General features: G+C 40.9%; 5 protein-coding genes across 6 annotated transcripts; 3 read left to right on the top strand and 2 right to left on the bottom strand.

Annotated features, from left to right (window-relative positions):
- Positions 1-27: 27 nt before the first annotated feature.
- Positions 28-12,559, bottom strand: LOC130696727 (putative defense protein 3). Of its 2 annotated transcripts, XM_059495467.1 has the most exons (7): positions 12,334-12,559; positions 12,167-12,236; positions 11,959-12,062; positions 667-758; positions 464-599; positions 232-390; positions 28-166 (listed from the first exon to the last, which is right to left on the bottom strand). In XM_059495467.1, exons 1-7 carry the CDS (start codon positions 12,523-12,525, stop codon positions 38-40), a joined length of 882 nt encoding a protein of 293 aa, XP_059351450.1. In that variant the 5' UTR covers positions 12,526-12,559; the 3' UTR covers positions 28-37. The 2 variants fall into 2 exon arrangements, with proteins under 2 accessions (XP_059351450.1, XP_057375810.1); XM_057519827.2 differs by lacking the exons at positions 28-166; positions 232-390; positions 464-599; positions 667-758 and adding exons at positions 11,045-11,285; positions 11,397-11,634; positions 11,806-11,897 and having other exon boundaries at positions 12,334-12,544.
- LOC130696729 (putative defense protein) lies at positions 3,042-4,401 on the top strand. Its single transcript, XM_057519828.2, has 6 exons — positions 3,042-3,303; positions 3,385-3,454; positions 3,523-3,626; positions 3,710-3,801; positions 3,890-3,992; positions 4,068-4,401. The coding sequence occupies exons 1-6, from the start codon at positions 3,112-3,114 to the stop codon at positions 4,155-4,157; spliced, it is 651 nt and encodes a 216-aa protein (XP_057375811.1). The 5' UTR covers positions 3,042-3,111; the 3' UTR covers positions 4,158-4,401.
- LOC130696731 (putative defense protein) lies at positions 5,590-7,428 on the top strand. The gene is made up of 8 exons (XM_059495232.1): positions 5,590-5,887; positions 5,962-6,092; positions 6,156-6,449; positions 6,513-6,693; positions 6,761-6,827; positions 6,894-7,012; positions 7,093-7,184; positions 7,253-7,428. The coding sequence occupies exons 4-8, from the start codon at positions 6,520-6,522 to the stop codon at positions 7,386-7,388; spliced, it is 588 nt and encodes a 195-aa protein (XP_059351215.1). The 5' UTR covers positions 5,590-5,887; positions 5,962-6,092; positions 6,156-6,449; positions 6,513-6,519; the 3' UTR covers positions 7,389-7,428.
- Positions 7,422-9,051, top strand: LOC130696732 (putative defense protein). The gene is made up of 6 exons (XM_057519834.2): positions 7,422-7,434; positions 7,855-8,093; positions 8,187-8,253; positions 8,325-8,428; positions 8,498-8,589; positions 8,677-9,051. Exons 1-6 carry the CDS (start codon positions 7,422-7,424, stop codon positions 8,828-8,830), a joined length of 669 nt encoding a protein of 222 aa, XP_057375817.2. The 3' UTR covers positions 8,831-9,051.
- On the bottom strand, positions 9,640-10,703 carry LOC130696730 (putative defense protein). The gene is made up of 6 exons (XM_057519829.2): positions 10,497-10,703; positions 10,369-10,438; positions 10,175-10,278; positions 10,023-10,114; positions 9,869-9,962; positions 9,640-9,805 (listed from the first exon to the last, which is right to left on the bottom strand). The coding sequence occupies exons 1-6, from the start codon at positions 10,659-10,661 to the stop codon at positions 9,713-9,715; spliced, it is 618 nt and encodes a 205-aa protein (XP_057375812.1). The 5' UTR covers positions 10,662-10,703; the 3' UTR covers positions 9,640-9,712.
- Positions 12,560-14,316: the final 1,757 nt, after the last annotated feature.

The following is a 14,316-nucleotide window of genomic DNA, read 5'->3' on the forward strand; positions in this document are numbered from 1 at the left end:
GATTGAAAGATATGGCATTAGTATTTCGTCTGGTTTTCTACACGGTGATTAATAGCAAATGCTTGTCACGCAATAGGAGCACAGCCCAGAATGCCATGCTGGCCAACAGTACCTTGAAATCGAGCCGGAATTCGGAAGATGGCCCACTTCCTGATGGCTTGGTGGTCTGTATAATGCATAGGAAATAAGATCTCTTGATCAAATCATTTTCAAATACAATCTAAAACGTACAGAGGTCATTCCCGTGGTGACGTGTGCAGTTGTTTCATCTGTCGTAAAGAAATCAGTTGAATTGTATCCGTCTTCCGTCACGTTGAACATAGTTTCTTCCGTAGTAGTAGCAATACTTTCATTGCCATCGCTTGTCGCCATTTCAGAATACCTGGTGTCCTATTAATCAATATCAAATGGCAAATTTGTTCCACCAGTTGATTGTTAGGCCCTTTGGCTAACAGCTACCTACCGTTGATAACCATGTCGTTGACGGCTGTGTTTCAGTAAACGTAGGAAGGGTAGCAGATATCGGATCGATAACACGTACAGGATGAGCAGCTGGAGTGTTAATCCAAAATACGGTACCGTTGGTAAGATACGTAGTTCTGAATAATCCAAATAAAATTTCATTTGAACATCTTGAAGGTTGGGTTTGCTTAAACATAAACTTACCGGAAACTCACTAAACCGACGTAGTCTTTCGGAGGTGTCCAGTGAACGGTAACAAAATGCTTTTCGTCACTGGAGTGATGTGTCACAGCGTTCTAAGTCATATTGATACCACAGATGTTACGCAATCGTGTAAAATTAGAAAGTATTATACATTCAACAATCGTCCGTTCGGGCAGCTGACCACTTGTCCGTCGCTGGGTAGCAAAAAGAATCCGATGGGGACGTCCGTTAAGTTGCTCTCGCTACCAAACGCCATTACGAGATAACCTGAATTGCATACACATGCAAAATGAATCGATTGTTGGTAAAACAAACCAAGGGAAGGCTACCTTTAAATGAAACGTCCAGACCTAAAGATCTTTGTTTGATTGTGAGCGTTAATTGTACGACATCACCGTTATTGATCATCTCCGACTATATTTTATTTGATTCAAACGGCCGCACCCAATAAATTCAAATCGAAATGAAGAGATCTTCAATGTTGCTTAAAGCTCAGCAACGTAAAAACGTACGTACCTTGTCTGGGTATGTAACGAAAGGATGAGGACCCTGTTGGGGTTGGACCCCATGGATAGATTCCATCGGTGAGCAATCGGTGAGCGGAATGCTGTCGGAAAAGCTTCTCACCCCGTTAGTGTGACTGGCAAACATCCTAAAGAGAACTAAGAACATAGCGGACAATGTTGGAGAATGTTTGTTGTAATTAGCGAATTGATTTGCTCCTCTCCGTAGCCACATTTCGGTACGAAACACAGTTAGTCAGCATGTGCACTCGTTAACAATCCTCATTGGGTTCTGCGGCTGTTCTTCAGCCAAGAGAATGTTCATATGCCTGTCCTTCAGTGTTGGATAGCCCACTGTTAATGGCTACCTCATTTAGCTGATTATGGTATATGCATAGAGTCATTGGGCACCCTTCATAACGAAGACTTAACATAAAAGGGTGAATATATTAATGCGGTCTCTCCCTACTATATTCTTCGTGTTAGCTCCCGTCTGTCGTTTACGATCGTGAGAGTCATACGAGGGTTGGACCGGATGATCCTTTTATCTCGATTGGCGCATCGTTGGCTTTATTTTTGCAATAAACCGCAATAATTAGAAAGGCAGGTGATGTGTTTATGCGGCTTGTGTCGTTTGTTTGTTAAACGTGACTCATTATCTTTTACCTGCAAAAGCTTACATAACTATTGTGAGTGAAAAAAGCTCGGGTGGTTGGATTTGATGCATCTGTTAGAGCAGTGAGTGTGAGGACTGTCGGTCACTACTAAACTAACTGAAAATGTGGACGCACACTTTACTTTAAATTTGATTTATTTGTCTGGAAAAGAAGGAGATAATAAAGTGCCTACAGAAGAGCAGCCATATGACATTTGATGTGATAAAATTTTCTTGATGCGGCCAATCGAAATAGATTTTACGTTCACTTACCTAAATTTCCGTGTGCCACGTGAGTGTCACTACTATCTACCTTGAGTTTGAGTGACTCAGTTTTGACAAACATCGAATGGATCGTTGATAACCTTCATTATTTTTAGTTTAAACGATATTAAGCGCTAAACAACAGTTTTGCAACATATGCAGTACAGAAATCCCCGTTCACTATCAGCAGCGTCATAATTACAACAGTCTCTACTTAAGTGCTTCCAGGCAATTTCGTAACATTATGTGTGAAAATGAAGTTTATATTTAAGTAGATCTTCTTTTAGAGCTCTATCTAGCGTAACAGCCTATAGAATCCTAAAGCATTACGGTCTACCTACCCGCGTGATTCATCTTCGGATCAAACATCAAAGACAAAAAATCGCTACATAGTCAGCGATTTTTAAAGTTTTAAATCGTTTGAGAAATCCGAATGGAAAATGAATGTCATCGCTTTTTTACGATATAGAACAATTATAGATGATTACAAAGGAAGCGTAAGTAAATAAAGGACAAAAATAAGTACAGCAGGCACCGTGCGTCTCCTAAACGTCACTCAATGATAAGATGTTCTCTTTGTTTTTCATTTCCTTTCTGTCACGTGAAACGTTAGAATCGTTAGGATGTTCACATGCTATGTTTGCCATTATTTTGTTTATGATGAATTCTTTAATAAAGTTAATTTTTTTTTAAATTCAGATCCATTGAATCCAGAAGATACATGGTACTCACGAAAGAGAATTCGAACTGACGGCAACGCAACCAGTAGCGCAAGAAGACTATGCACTTTGACTGGGTTCAAATAATTATTTTCTTATGTAAGAAGTCTTATGTAAAAAAAAAAACACAAATTTAGAGACTATCGTATAAGAATTGAGGTGCACTATCTCCTTCCTGCGTGCTAGAAATGGGTAGAACCCTCTAAACGTATGCAGCAATAGCGTAATACAACGACAGTTTACCTGTCCCCGGCTTTCAGTTTATTATACATCGAAAATTCAAAGCGAGTATTCAGTCCTCAACATGCTTTGCAACAAGAACATGTACACCTGTGCTGTCGTCCTTGCCTTCCTATTGGCATCGGCATCCATCGACCGGATCGATGGAGCACCGGATGGAGCGCCACTTGAAGCGTGTGAGACCATGACACCTGGACATGGTGTCGATCCGCAACTCATCACTTCGTCACCCTTCCAAACTGAAATTCCATCTGGGGTAAAAAAATAATTGGAGCATAGTTTTCAATTCAATTATGTTGTCTATTGAAAATGAACGAATTGGCTCTTTTCTCTGTAGCAATATGCCATCATGGACAATGCCTTGAATTTGGAATTGCGCTCAAAGAATGACGTAACTACGTACAAAGGTATAACAAATTTAGCCTGAAAAACTTTAAAATTTTGAATGTAGTCGAATGATTGTGTTAAATGCCAGGTTTCCTTGTGATGGCATTCGACATGAATGATGCTACCAAACCAATCGGCACGTTTGAGCTACCCAGTGATGGCAAAGTAATCGACTGTTCCGGTATCGTTGGGGTAAGGTTTTTGCTTTTGGAACGCAAATTGACGCAGATCATAACTTTAAATATTAACATGTTTAAAAAAATTAAAAATCAAAGAGCGCTGCTACCCACAAGGTCAACAATGAAAAGAAGTTAACCACCGTGCAATGGGTTCCTCCTCAAGGCTTTATGGGTACAGCCATTTTCAGGTATTAGTTAACAACATTAATTTGTCCAAAATTCCCCGTTAATGTAATCAGTTTCATTTTCAACTTAACCTTCTCATTTATTTTGTAGGACCACTTACGTGCATAACGTGACGACATTTTGGGTTAAGACAGAATCAATTGCCGTCACTTATGTGATGGAGCTCCCAACATCTTCAACATCGGAAGCTCCGGTACAATTATCTTTTAGCATCCATTTTTTTAAATTGTGCAAATGTTGAACGTCATTGTTTGGCTTCTCACTATAGGTGGTGACAACTCCAAGCTCTGCCTCACAAACAGGCACGACATGGATCAGCCTGATAACCTTTTCACTGATGACTTCTTTAATGCGATAACGTTCATCACGTGGATGTAATTTGTTTAGCCAAAATCTGCATGATCAGAGTTCAAGATTATTCCAAATTTTATGTAAGCATGTATAACTGTTGATTGAAATTTTCATTGGGGCTGATTTGACATTAAACTGAACGCGGTTCATTATTAAGGTTCCATTTATGAAGCGATTTACACCCATTAGACAAGAATTTTATTTGGTTACGTAATCGTGCTCTGGAAGTAAATAAACAGATGAAAACGTTTCGTTCCTCTTATTGGCATTTCTACCTGAGTGACGAAGCATTTTTTTTTTCAACGCATGAATTCACAAAGCGTTGTTATAGGATCTGTCCTGTTGAATATAAATCTTGCTTGATCTCGTACGGTCGGATACACGTGAGGCGTTACGTAAGCGAATGCATTCCAATCTTCCACAAAAAGGCCGTTATCTTGAACTGTCCAAGTTGATCAACGGTTTTGATTTCAGGACAAAGATGGCAGGAGCCGTGAGCAAATGAACGCTCCGAGATATCCTGAGATTGATTAGTAATCCGACTGCCATTGTAAATCTTGACACAGCAAAACCAAGTGGTGCAATGCTGCACTAATCTGAAATACCCCGTGATCATCTAAGAAAATCCCCGCGTTTAAATCGTCTTGGCTTTTCGAAAATAATGCAAACCAACACGGAATTAAATGATACAAGAGAGAGCTTGGAATCATAAACATAAATCTATGCTAAAACCTGGACTGTACGGGCAATGCATGAATCGTAAAGTATTCACTATCTCATCGTTCAAACGAATCTCTAATCCCTACTGGATGAAACACACTGCGTCAATAAGGAAAACGTGTGACGTCTGAAAAACGAAACATAACAAGTGATGCTTTTCCTACCGATAATTGTTGCTATATAGATTAATGCATTTTACATCCACCAATTGCTTTTCTGCGGTCAAAGTTTAGCTGCAGTGAAAGTCATGGCTCGTAAGTTTTATTGCTCAATGTTTGTGCACTGTGTATGTGTCGATTAGGGAAGAAAAGGTGGATATCACGTAAGCGTCTCGCCAACCGACCGCTCTCCGTCCGGCATCGAATGCGTTTGATGCGCACGGCACTACCGACCGATGGTTACATGGCCGTCTGGCAGGTGACTTTTGCCCGTTCAAAGATCGAATTTTGTTGACGGCACGTCTCTGCCATACGCACGTACGCCTTAATTTGCCAGCCATTTGATTCTTATTGCTTTTTAACGCGTACATTTTTCACTCGTAAATTGGAACCAACTTTCATTTGACTTATATAGTCGAAGAGTTTTTTTATTGTTGTCGCTTAAATTGGTTAAAATTAAAATTTCAAGTCAGAATAATGGTAACGTCGAATGGCCATTTTTGTTTTGCGCACGGCACATCTCTCGAATGGCATGGGCCTCTGCCAGGAACGTGTACGAACGTGAGTAAGTGCACGGCGGGTGGTCAGCTGTGATCGGCAACGGTTTCCCCTCACCGGGACGCCCGGTGAGGGGAAAATCACCTGGTGGGATGACAGAGTGAAGTATATTCATCTTGAAAACCATTTTTTGTTTTTAGCCATTCCTCTTCAATGGTGAAATGGGTTGATCTGCGATTCATCTTCAATCCTTCTCGTATGAAATATTTGGCGAAACGGTTGCAGAGAGATCAACTGTTTTGCGGTTCGTATTCATGTTGAGGTGTCATGCTTTCGCAGGCAGCAGTCGGTGCTTCCGGGGGTACTAACATCTTTTAGTATACAGTTAAACTATGCGAATGGCATTCATCGAACGTTGTTGATATTCTTTTTCAGAAACACTGATATTAGATGCAAACATTGTTCTCAATCTAAAGTGATATCCTACGTGCTATGGAGGTTATTCTACAAGACAACAGGCACGCTGTTAACACAAACACGGAGCGGATGGCCACAACTATACCCAAGTACCTTAATATAATTGGTTGTGCTACAATTCAGTATAATAAATATCATTTTGATTTAAACAGTGAGACGCATATACGTCTGAACAGACACGCATGGCATCGAGGAAGCATTTCCAGCCCGGAAAAGAGTTCGACAGGAGAAGACGCTTGTAAACAAACCCAAAGCTAAACAGATATTCTGAACACAACAATTGTGTATATCGTAAGTCGTATTGTAAGTCAATTATTGATTTGATAAAGTCCGTTTCACCCATCAACGCCTCCTGTCCGGAGTGGGGTGGCGTACAAGATCATTTTCTCCATAGAGACTCGAAGATTGGAGCCACTTGTTTTGATCGTATAAATAGCTGAACGGGAGTAAGTGGACAGATCAGTCCCTATACATTCAGCCTTACTACACACATCACAATATCCGCACAGATTGACCATGTTCACCTGTGCTCTAGTCGCTGCCTTTTGGCTTTTGATGGTGGCACCGATTGATCAGATCCACGGATCCCCTACCGGAGCACCGACTGCTGCCTGCGAAAGCATGACACCTAACCATGGATACGATGGGCAAAACAGTTCGTCTCCCTTCAATACTGAGCTTCCGGCCGGAGTAAAATAGAAATTCTAATTGGCTGTAATGCGCTATTTAACTAACCGAATCCATTATTCAAATGTAGATGATTGCCTACATGGATGATCCTGTGCATCTGGAACTTCGTGCTTCCTCTGGAACGTACTTCAAAGGTATACATTTTAGGCATGCTTAACAGGAAGCTAATTGAACTAAACAATGATGATATTGAATTCAAGGTTTTCTTATAATGGCGTTTGATAAGAACGATAATTCTGCCACTCCCAGGCCGATTGGTACCTTCAAACTGATCGAAGGTAGTGATGGTCAACTGAAGAACTGCGGCACTGGCACAATGGTATTACACATTTTCCACAACATTAGCGTACTAGATGTGCACGAATCTCATCGATTTGTAATTTCTGCACGACATTACAGAACGCAGTCACGCATACGAATAACATCGGGAAGAATTTGGTGAGGGTCGACTGGCAACCACCGAAATATTACATGGGCACGGCCGTTTTCAGGTGAGGTTTTTGCTTCAGAAAGACGTGGTAGTGCAACTGTTGAATTATATTCAATTGGCAAAACAACAGACCACTTACGTCCAAGATGTTAGCACGTTTTGGGTCAAGACGGAATCCATAACTGTGACGTTCGTGATGCCGGACGGAAGCACCCACGATCCTATGACGACTATGAGAGCCGATAAAATGCGATTCCTTTTGTAATGCACATTTTACCTGAGCTGGCAAAATACAATTATGAATATTATACGTATACATGAATAAGCCATATGCGATAAATGGCATTTAAACTTTTTAAATATGTTAACGGGATTTCAATGATGATGGGATATTCGTAAAAAAACAATATGAATGCTTATAAATGCTATATTAGCATATAAAAGCAAAGATAGACGTAGTAACAAAATAAAATTCAACTTCAACTAGCGAATCAAAACAAATACATAGAATGAGAGATACATGAAATTCAACTTTCTTCGACAAACAAACAAGAGACAGTCTCCATCACGCTGTTGTCAATTCCGGCGAGATTATCAAAAAGTTAAGAAACCGCCTTTAATTCCGAGGTCAAAGTACGTTATCACTCGTTCAACTCCAAGTGCAACACAGCCGCCGTTTTGAAAGAAGATAGAAGGTGCTAGCCGTGCACGTAGGACGACCGGATAAATAGTCCAGGTAGCGTACAGTGGTAGATCAGTCGCGTGTCCGCTCCGTTTCAACAACAAATCGTGTCATCAAAGGAAAATGTTCACTTGCGTGATAGTTAGTGTCTTCACGTTACTCGTCGTGCCGATCGCCAACGCTTCACCGGATGGAGCACCAACGCAGGCCTGCGGGAGCATGACACCTCAACATGGCGAAGTCCCGCAGACTTCTACATCGCCCTTCCAGACAGAAATTCCAGTTGGGGTAATACATCTCCGTATTTTTATTGTTTTGAAAAAAAAAAAAAATTGGGAGTACAACGAGTTTGAATTGTTGATTGGTGCTGATTTCTTAAAGGCGTACGTCTTGATGGACGATCCTGTGCAACTGGAACTACGAGCCTCAGCCGGAACTACTTTCAAAGGTATTATCTGTTTTCGCATGTGTCTCAAAAATTAAAGTAAGTGATTTACTAGTAATTCTTTGAAACATAAGGCTTCCTCATAATGGCATTCGATAAGGATGATGATACAAGACCCATCGGAACTTTTAAAGAACCCGTTGATGGCCAGTTACTTAATTGCACTGATGGTTTCATGGTAAAGCGACATTCAAATGTTTATTCACTTTAACGATAATTGAATTCAATTTCTGTTGAAATTATGAAGAATGCTGTTACGCATACCAATAACACAGAGAAGAGCTTGGTGAAAATCGAATGGCAACCGCCTCTCTATTATATGGGGACAGCTGTTTTCAGGTGAGATTATGTTGTCGAAAAGATGTAATCAAACCGGCCTTTCTAATTTTCGGGCATCAGATAATCTAACGGCTGATCTTATTACAGAACTACGTTCGTGCAAAACGCGAAGACATATTGGGTCAAGACGGAATCGATTGGCGTTTCCTTTGTGATGGAAATTCCGAGTTCTGCCTCACAGTCCATCACGACGTGGACGGGCCTTATTATCGCCTTATTGCTGGCCGTCTTAATTCAATAAGTTCTCACGCCATACCTCGTACATTATGCAGTCTACTTCACGATGCTCGCTAATGACTGTTTTAGTTGACATACTCTAAAACCTACATGTGTTTAAAGACGCTTTCGAGTTATGCTTTTAATCTGTGAAATACAGAAGACGAACGCTGGACGAACGTCCCGTACAAATGAACGGAATATCTTATAATTGAATTGACTGGACGCTTTGATATGAAATGCCAGCCATCGAAAGTGTAATTGAATGCAAAAATGAAGTTTTCTCTTGTCGTTTAGCAACGTCCAGTTGGCAATACAATGTACCGCTGATAAGCTTTTCAAAAAATGCAGGGTCATTAGTTTTCTGCACGAATAATTACAGAACTACCAAGAAAACAATTTGTTTGTCATTCTCGGAATGCCACGTTTCGCCTACCCGTGCATGAGAAAAATGTGGGGTAATGGTAAGCAAACAAACCAAATGACAAAAAAACGCCCACCTTATTCCGTCCCTTGCCTCCTGTTCTGTTTTTTTTTCCGTTTCTTTTTATGTCAACTCTGAAAACGTAAAACAAAACAGAAAATCGTTCGTTTTCTTATACGAATAATATTTAAAACGTGTGCGGTTGGTGACTCTCGAATTCAGGAGGAAACCCCTTAACCACTTCATTGTGTTTTCTGCACGACAACTACTCCACCGCTTCCTTGTCGTTTCCATTGCGTAGAGGTATGTCGAAATCGAGAATTCATTTTATTTTTCCCCCCAAATTCACGCACGAGAAAGTTCGTTCAAGGAAATGCACGTCAGCGATCTTTTTATTTTGTCATTTTCAAAGCAGTAGATTAAGGTGTGTGTGTTATATCGATGACAATAAAACAAGCAAGCGAAAAGAGAAATGGCGAAACGTTACAGCACCGAAATAGCCATCAAAAAGAGAGAAACCAAATTGCCTAAAATGTAATTGACTTGCGACGCAGAACTGCCTGCCGGTTTAGGTACCTAATGAAATGCAAATGATGTTAATCACTTGTGGCCTTTTTAATGTTTTAAAATATTCGTTACCATTCTTGGTGAGCCCTGTGTTTCTGTCACGACAGAGACGACCTTTGATTCCGTTTTGACCCAAAATGTCATCTTGTTTTGCACAAATGTTGTCCTTGAAACAAACAAACAAAATCAATGCATCGTAGAAAATGATGGAAGAAAAGATTCTCACTTAAACACGACTTGTCCAGAGTAATTGGGAGGGGGCATCCATTCGATGATCACTGATTTCTTGTCGCTGTTGTTGATGTGCGTGACAGCGTTCTTTGATTAAGAAAAAGAAAATGATCCATCTGATTTTTATAGCTGCGCACTAGTCTTTACCTGCATGCCACCGGAACAATCAATTAATTTGCCGTCCCTTGGTTCTTGAAACGTGCCGATCGGTTTAGAATCATCATTTCGATCGAACGCCATAACAAAGTAACCTAATTGGCATAACCCCAAAAGTGTTATTCATTATGTTTAAAACTTTTTTTTTTTTTCAAAAATATTAAACACAAAATCGATCGACGTACCTCGGAAAGGAGTGTCACCATTTTGAGGGCGTAGTTCCAGCTGCACGGAAGTGCCCGGCAAAGCAATTTCCTGCACGATGGACGTCAATGGAATACATATTCAAGTGTTGGAAAATAGTAAAACCTACCCCTTTAGTTGAGGTCGTTATGAATGGAGATGAACTTTGTTGAGTAGCGACACCATGTCCAGGTGTCATGCTGGAGCAGGCACTTGGCGGAGCCCCATTCGGAAATCCTTCAATCTGGGAAATCAAGCTCAGAATTAAGACGGAAGCAACAGCAGAGTGAGCCATGGCTTTCTTCGTGCAAGGCGTGTTTGAGACTGAGCGCGTTCTACCATCGACTTTTGGGTATCTTACTTCCTGAAATGTATCGTGCGGGAGGAAAGGAAACGGACTGAATTGGGTTTTTTTTTAAAGGAAATGTGAGGTCTCGTTTAATCATACACGCACATTGATAAGAACGAGGAAAATTGTTGAGCCAATACGTTTATTCCAATCAACAGTGATCGCAATTTCATGTCAACATCGATGGGTACGTCGCCCACATCAAATTCAAAGTAAAAGCCAACAAAAATTCGTCAAACAAATGAATCGATTTAGATTTTTCTTTTTTTGTTTTTTAAATCAGGTTGATTGTTTTCTTTTTTTAAATCCGCCTATTAAGAGTTGAAAAATAATGTGTACAAGTATTTATAGCAACGGGGGTAAAAACAATTGGTTCTTCCAGTTTCCCTACATCAAACTATGATAGTCAACTCGCATAACTTAGTGTGTATTTTAATAGCCTATCGTTATAGCCATCCCGTTTTAAATGCAAATAACAGTTTATCGCAGCAGAGAAGACAAGACGGACATGGCAATCAAACCGATCCAGAAACTGCTGGATTGCGAGGCAGCGTTTTTAGGAGATGAAGCCTGTCAAACAAACAAAGCGCATTGTTTAACTTTTCTGTTTTTTCTCTTCTACACTTTCAGTTTATAATTCATTTCAATGAATTGAGCAATTAAAAGAAAAAAACTACTAACCGTTGTTGTCGGGTGATCGTGATCGCCGGCGTGATCGGCGTGATCGTGATGTTGTGTCGGCGCAGACATTGTGGAAACCGACATGGGCGTGGTTGAAACTGGTGCAGCTGTAGTTGTCGTTTGTGTCTGAGGAGCCATTGTTGTTGTGGTTGTTGCCGAGGGAATTTCCAAAACAACAGCAACAGCCTTCGATTCCGTCTTGACCCAAAACGTTGATTTGTTTTCAACATAAGTGGTCCTGGAAAAAAGAAAAACAAAAAGGCAAACATGAAACAAAAATCTAGGTCATTTCGTCATCCAAGGTATACGGGAGACTCGCCCAGCAGCGAGTAGACAACTTCAGAGCCTAAGGCTAGACACCTGCATACGGGCAAAAAAAAAGAATGCTTTGCTATATTTTGTTTCTCACCTGAAAATAACTTGGCCCATAAAATTTTTCGGTGGAGTCCAATCGAGTGTCACTGATTTTTTCTCCAGGTTGTTGGTGTGTGTCACTGCGTTCTACAATTTCAATTGATTCATTAGCTGTTTTGAACCCCACTGGTCCAATTGATTTGCATACCATGACTCCAGCGCTGCAATCAATTACTTTGCCATCGATGGGCTGTTTGAAAGTTCCAATCGGTTTAGATTCGTCAGCCTTGTCAAATGCCATCACAAGAAAACCTGGAACAGCAACAAAAGGGCAACCAAGTCCATTAATGAAATGACATGGAAAATGGCTTTAAAGCTTTTAGCTGATTGCACACACGCAGCCCCTGGATGCGTACCTTTGAAGCTATTGACGCCATTCTGTGGGCGTAGTTCCAGCCTGACGGTGCCATCCATCAATACGATCTCCTATTCGTTTTTTTTTTTCCATAACGATCGCAAAATGTGAACGTGTAAAGGTATGCGCTTCATAAAGCCAAAAGTCTTTGTTTCGAACGTAATTTACCCCATCGAGAAGTTGCGTCATGAACGGAGAGGCACTTTGCTGGCCGTCTACACCGTGTCCAGGTGTCATGGTGGCACAGGCAGTTGGTGGAGCTCCATTGGGAAATCCTTGAATCTGGCGAACGGGGGCCAGAATCAACACCAAGGCACTGACGAGAGCACAGGTGAACGTGGCTTTCTTGTTACACGGCATGTTGAAGACTGGATGCGAACGCTGACTTTCTTTTCTATAATATAGGACGGCTGGAACGGGAGAGAGAAACGCTGACCTTGGTTTTTTTAATATTTCTAAATGAGTCAAGGAAATAACTAAAATTTAGACGGGGACCAAAAAACGTGAAGGTCCTTTTCTTTTGTAGTTCTTGTATTAGCCGATCCATTTCCGGATGGGACTTCTTATACGCGAGGCTATTCGGATCCAGCCTCCACTCCAGTGTGACGCATACTAAATTGCGTATTCACGTTTGATGGAAAAAAAAAAAACACTTCCAGCGCACAAGGTTTTTCCCCCCTCCCAATCGTACAGCCAGTTTTCTTAACTGATGTTGGTACAAAAAAAAAGACTTACCTGATAGACAGCTGGAGGCGTTTCGAATTCCCCGCCAATAACGAGACTTCCAAATGAAGATCCAAGAGACGGGACAAAGAAAAACAAAACTTTCACGCGTGACTGTGCACATAGCCTATACGATAGGGCCTTTATTTCAGCCTTCAAAAGCTCGTTGCTTTCTCATCGGCTGGCAGGCAATACCGGTTTCTTCAGCCACCGGCTCGCACTGGTCTCGATCAAACGTCTATAAGGTGAGGCACCTGCGCAAAGCTCTCCCCCCTTTTTTATTTTTGTAATTTGAATTAATACGATCAAGCGTATAGTTCTCAAGGTGGCAAACTGAATTGCATCACTATTGAAGTTATACGATTGTACACATACCCTTGGATTTGTTTTGTGTTCGAAAACAATCGGTTTCGCTTGGTAGATTTATATTTAGATACAGCAAAACAGGGCAGCTCCATCAGGTGTCAAGAACTCGTTTGTGCATCTCCGATTACGGGTTTGACATGCACGTTCCGCAACGAGCGTTCATAATAAGCATCGCAAATAACGAACGCGAAATTTAAAAAAAGGGAAAGTATTTTTATTTCTTTTTTGAAAGCGTGACTGGCTTTTGCTACCTATCGTGAATAATGAAACAATTCGCCAATCGTAAAGGAGGGAATCGATTTACAGTAGTCACGTTACGACATTAATCCCGCATGTTTTTCTTTTTTGTTTTCTTGTAATCAGTGGGGAAAAAAAAAGAATGGCTTACAGAAAAAAGCTCCGGGCTATATAATCGCTGTTTGGAACATGTTGGTATCGACTAATAAAGGTACACAAAAAAATCGATGATCGATTCATTTGTACGCTAGCAAAGTTCTTTGGGGCCCATGTCGACATTCTCCCCTAGTTGACATTGCAGATGTTATTGTACGTGAAATGTTTGTTCAATAGAATTTTTTTCCCCATCAAATTACGCATGAGGAGCGAAGACGTTTGGAATCTAATGATTAAAGTCGGCCGATGAAATTGTGAACGATGACTCACGTTGTTGGCGGGCATTTGAAATTTGAATGGCAACGAAACAAAATGCCGTCCTTGGCCTGAAAATCACAAGAGACTTCCTTATGTCACGTGCGTTAATCTATATAGCTGTTAAAAACGTACCTGAATTAACTATTCTTTTTTGTTTTTGAAATTAAATCATGAAGGTGTGTGCTCTAAAAAAAAGACTGGCTTTGAATTTGAATTGCATCCGCTGTAACAGAAAGGGGCCAACGACACCTGGTACCGCCCGGCACCGGCATTGGGATCGCTGTATAACAACATACTGTTGTTAATGACGATGTGTTGAAAGAATGAGTCAAGTAAACTAGTTCTTACGACTTTCTACCGGTTCGCTACAAACTTGCGACACCTACCGGGTTTTTCCCAAAGACCCAAACA

The sequence above is a fragment of the Daphnia carinata genome, chromosome 5 (assembly GCF_022539665.2).
Source record: "Daphnia carinata strain CSIRO-1 chromosome 5, CSIRO_AGI_Dcar_HiC_V3, whole genome shotgun sequence".
NCBI classification, from domain to species: domain Eukaryota; kingdom Metazoa; phylum Arthropoda; class Branchiopoda; order Diplostraca; family Daphniidae; genus Daphnia; species Daphnia carinata.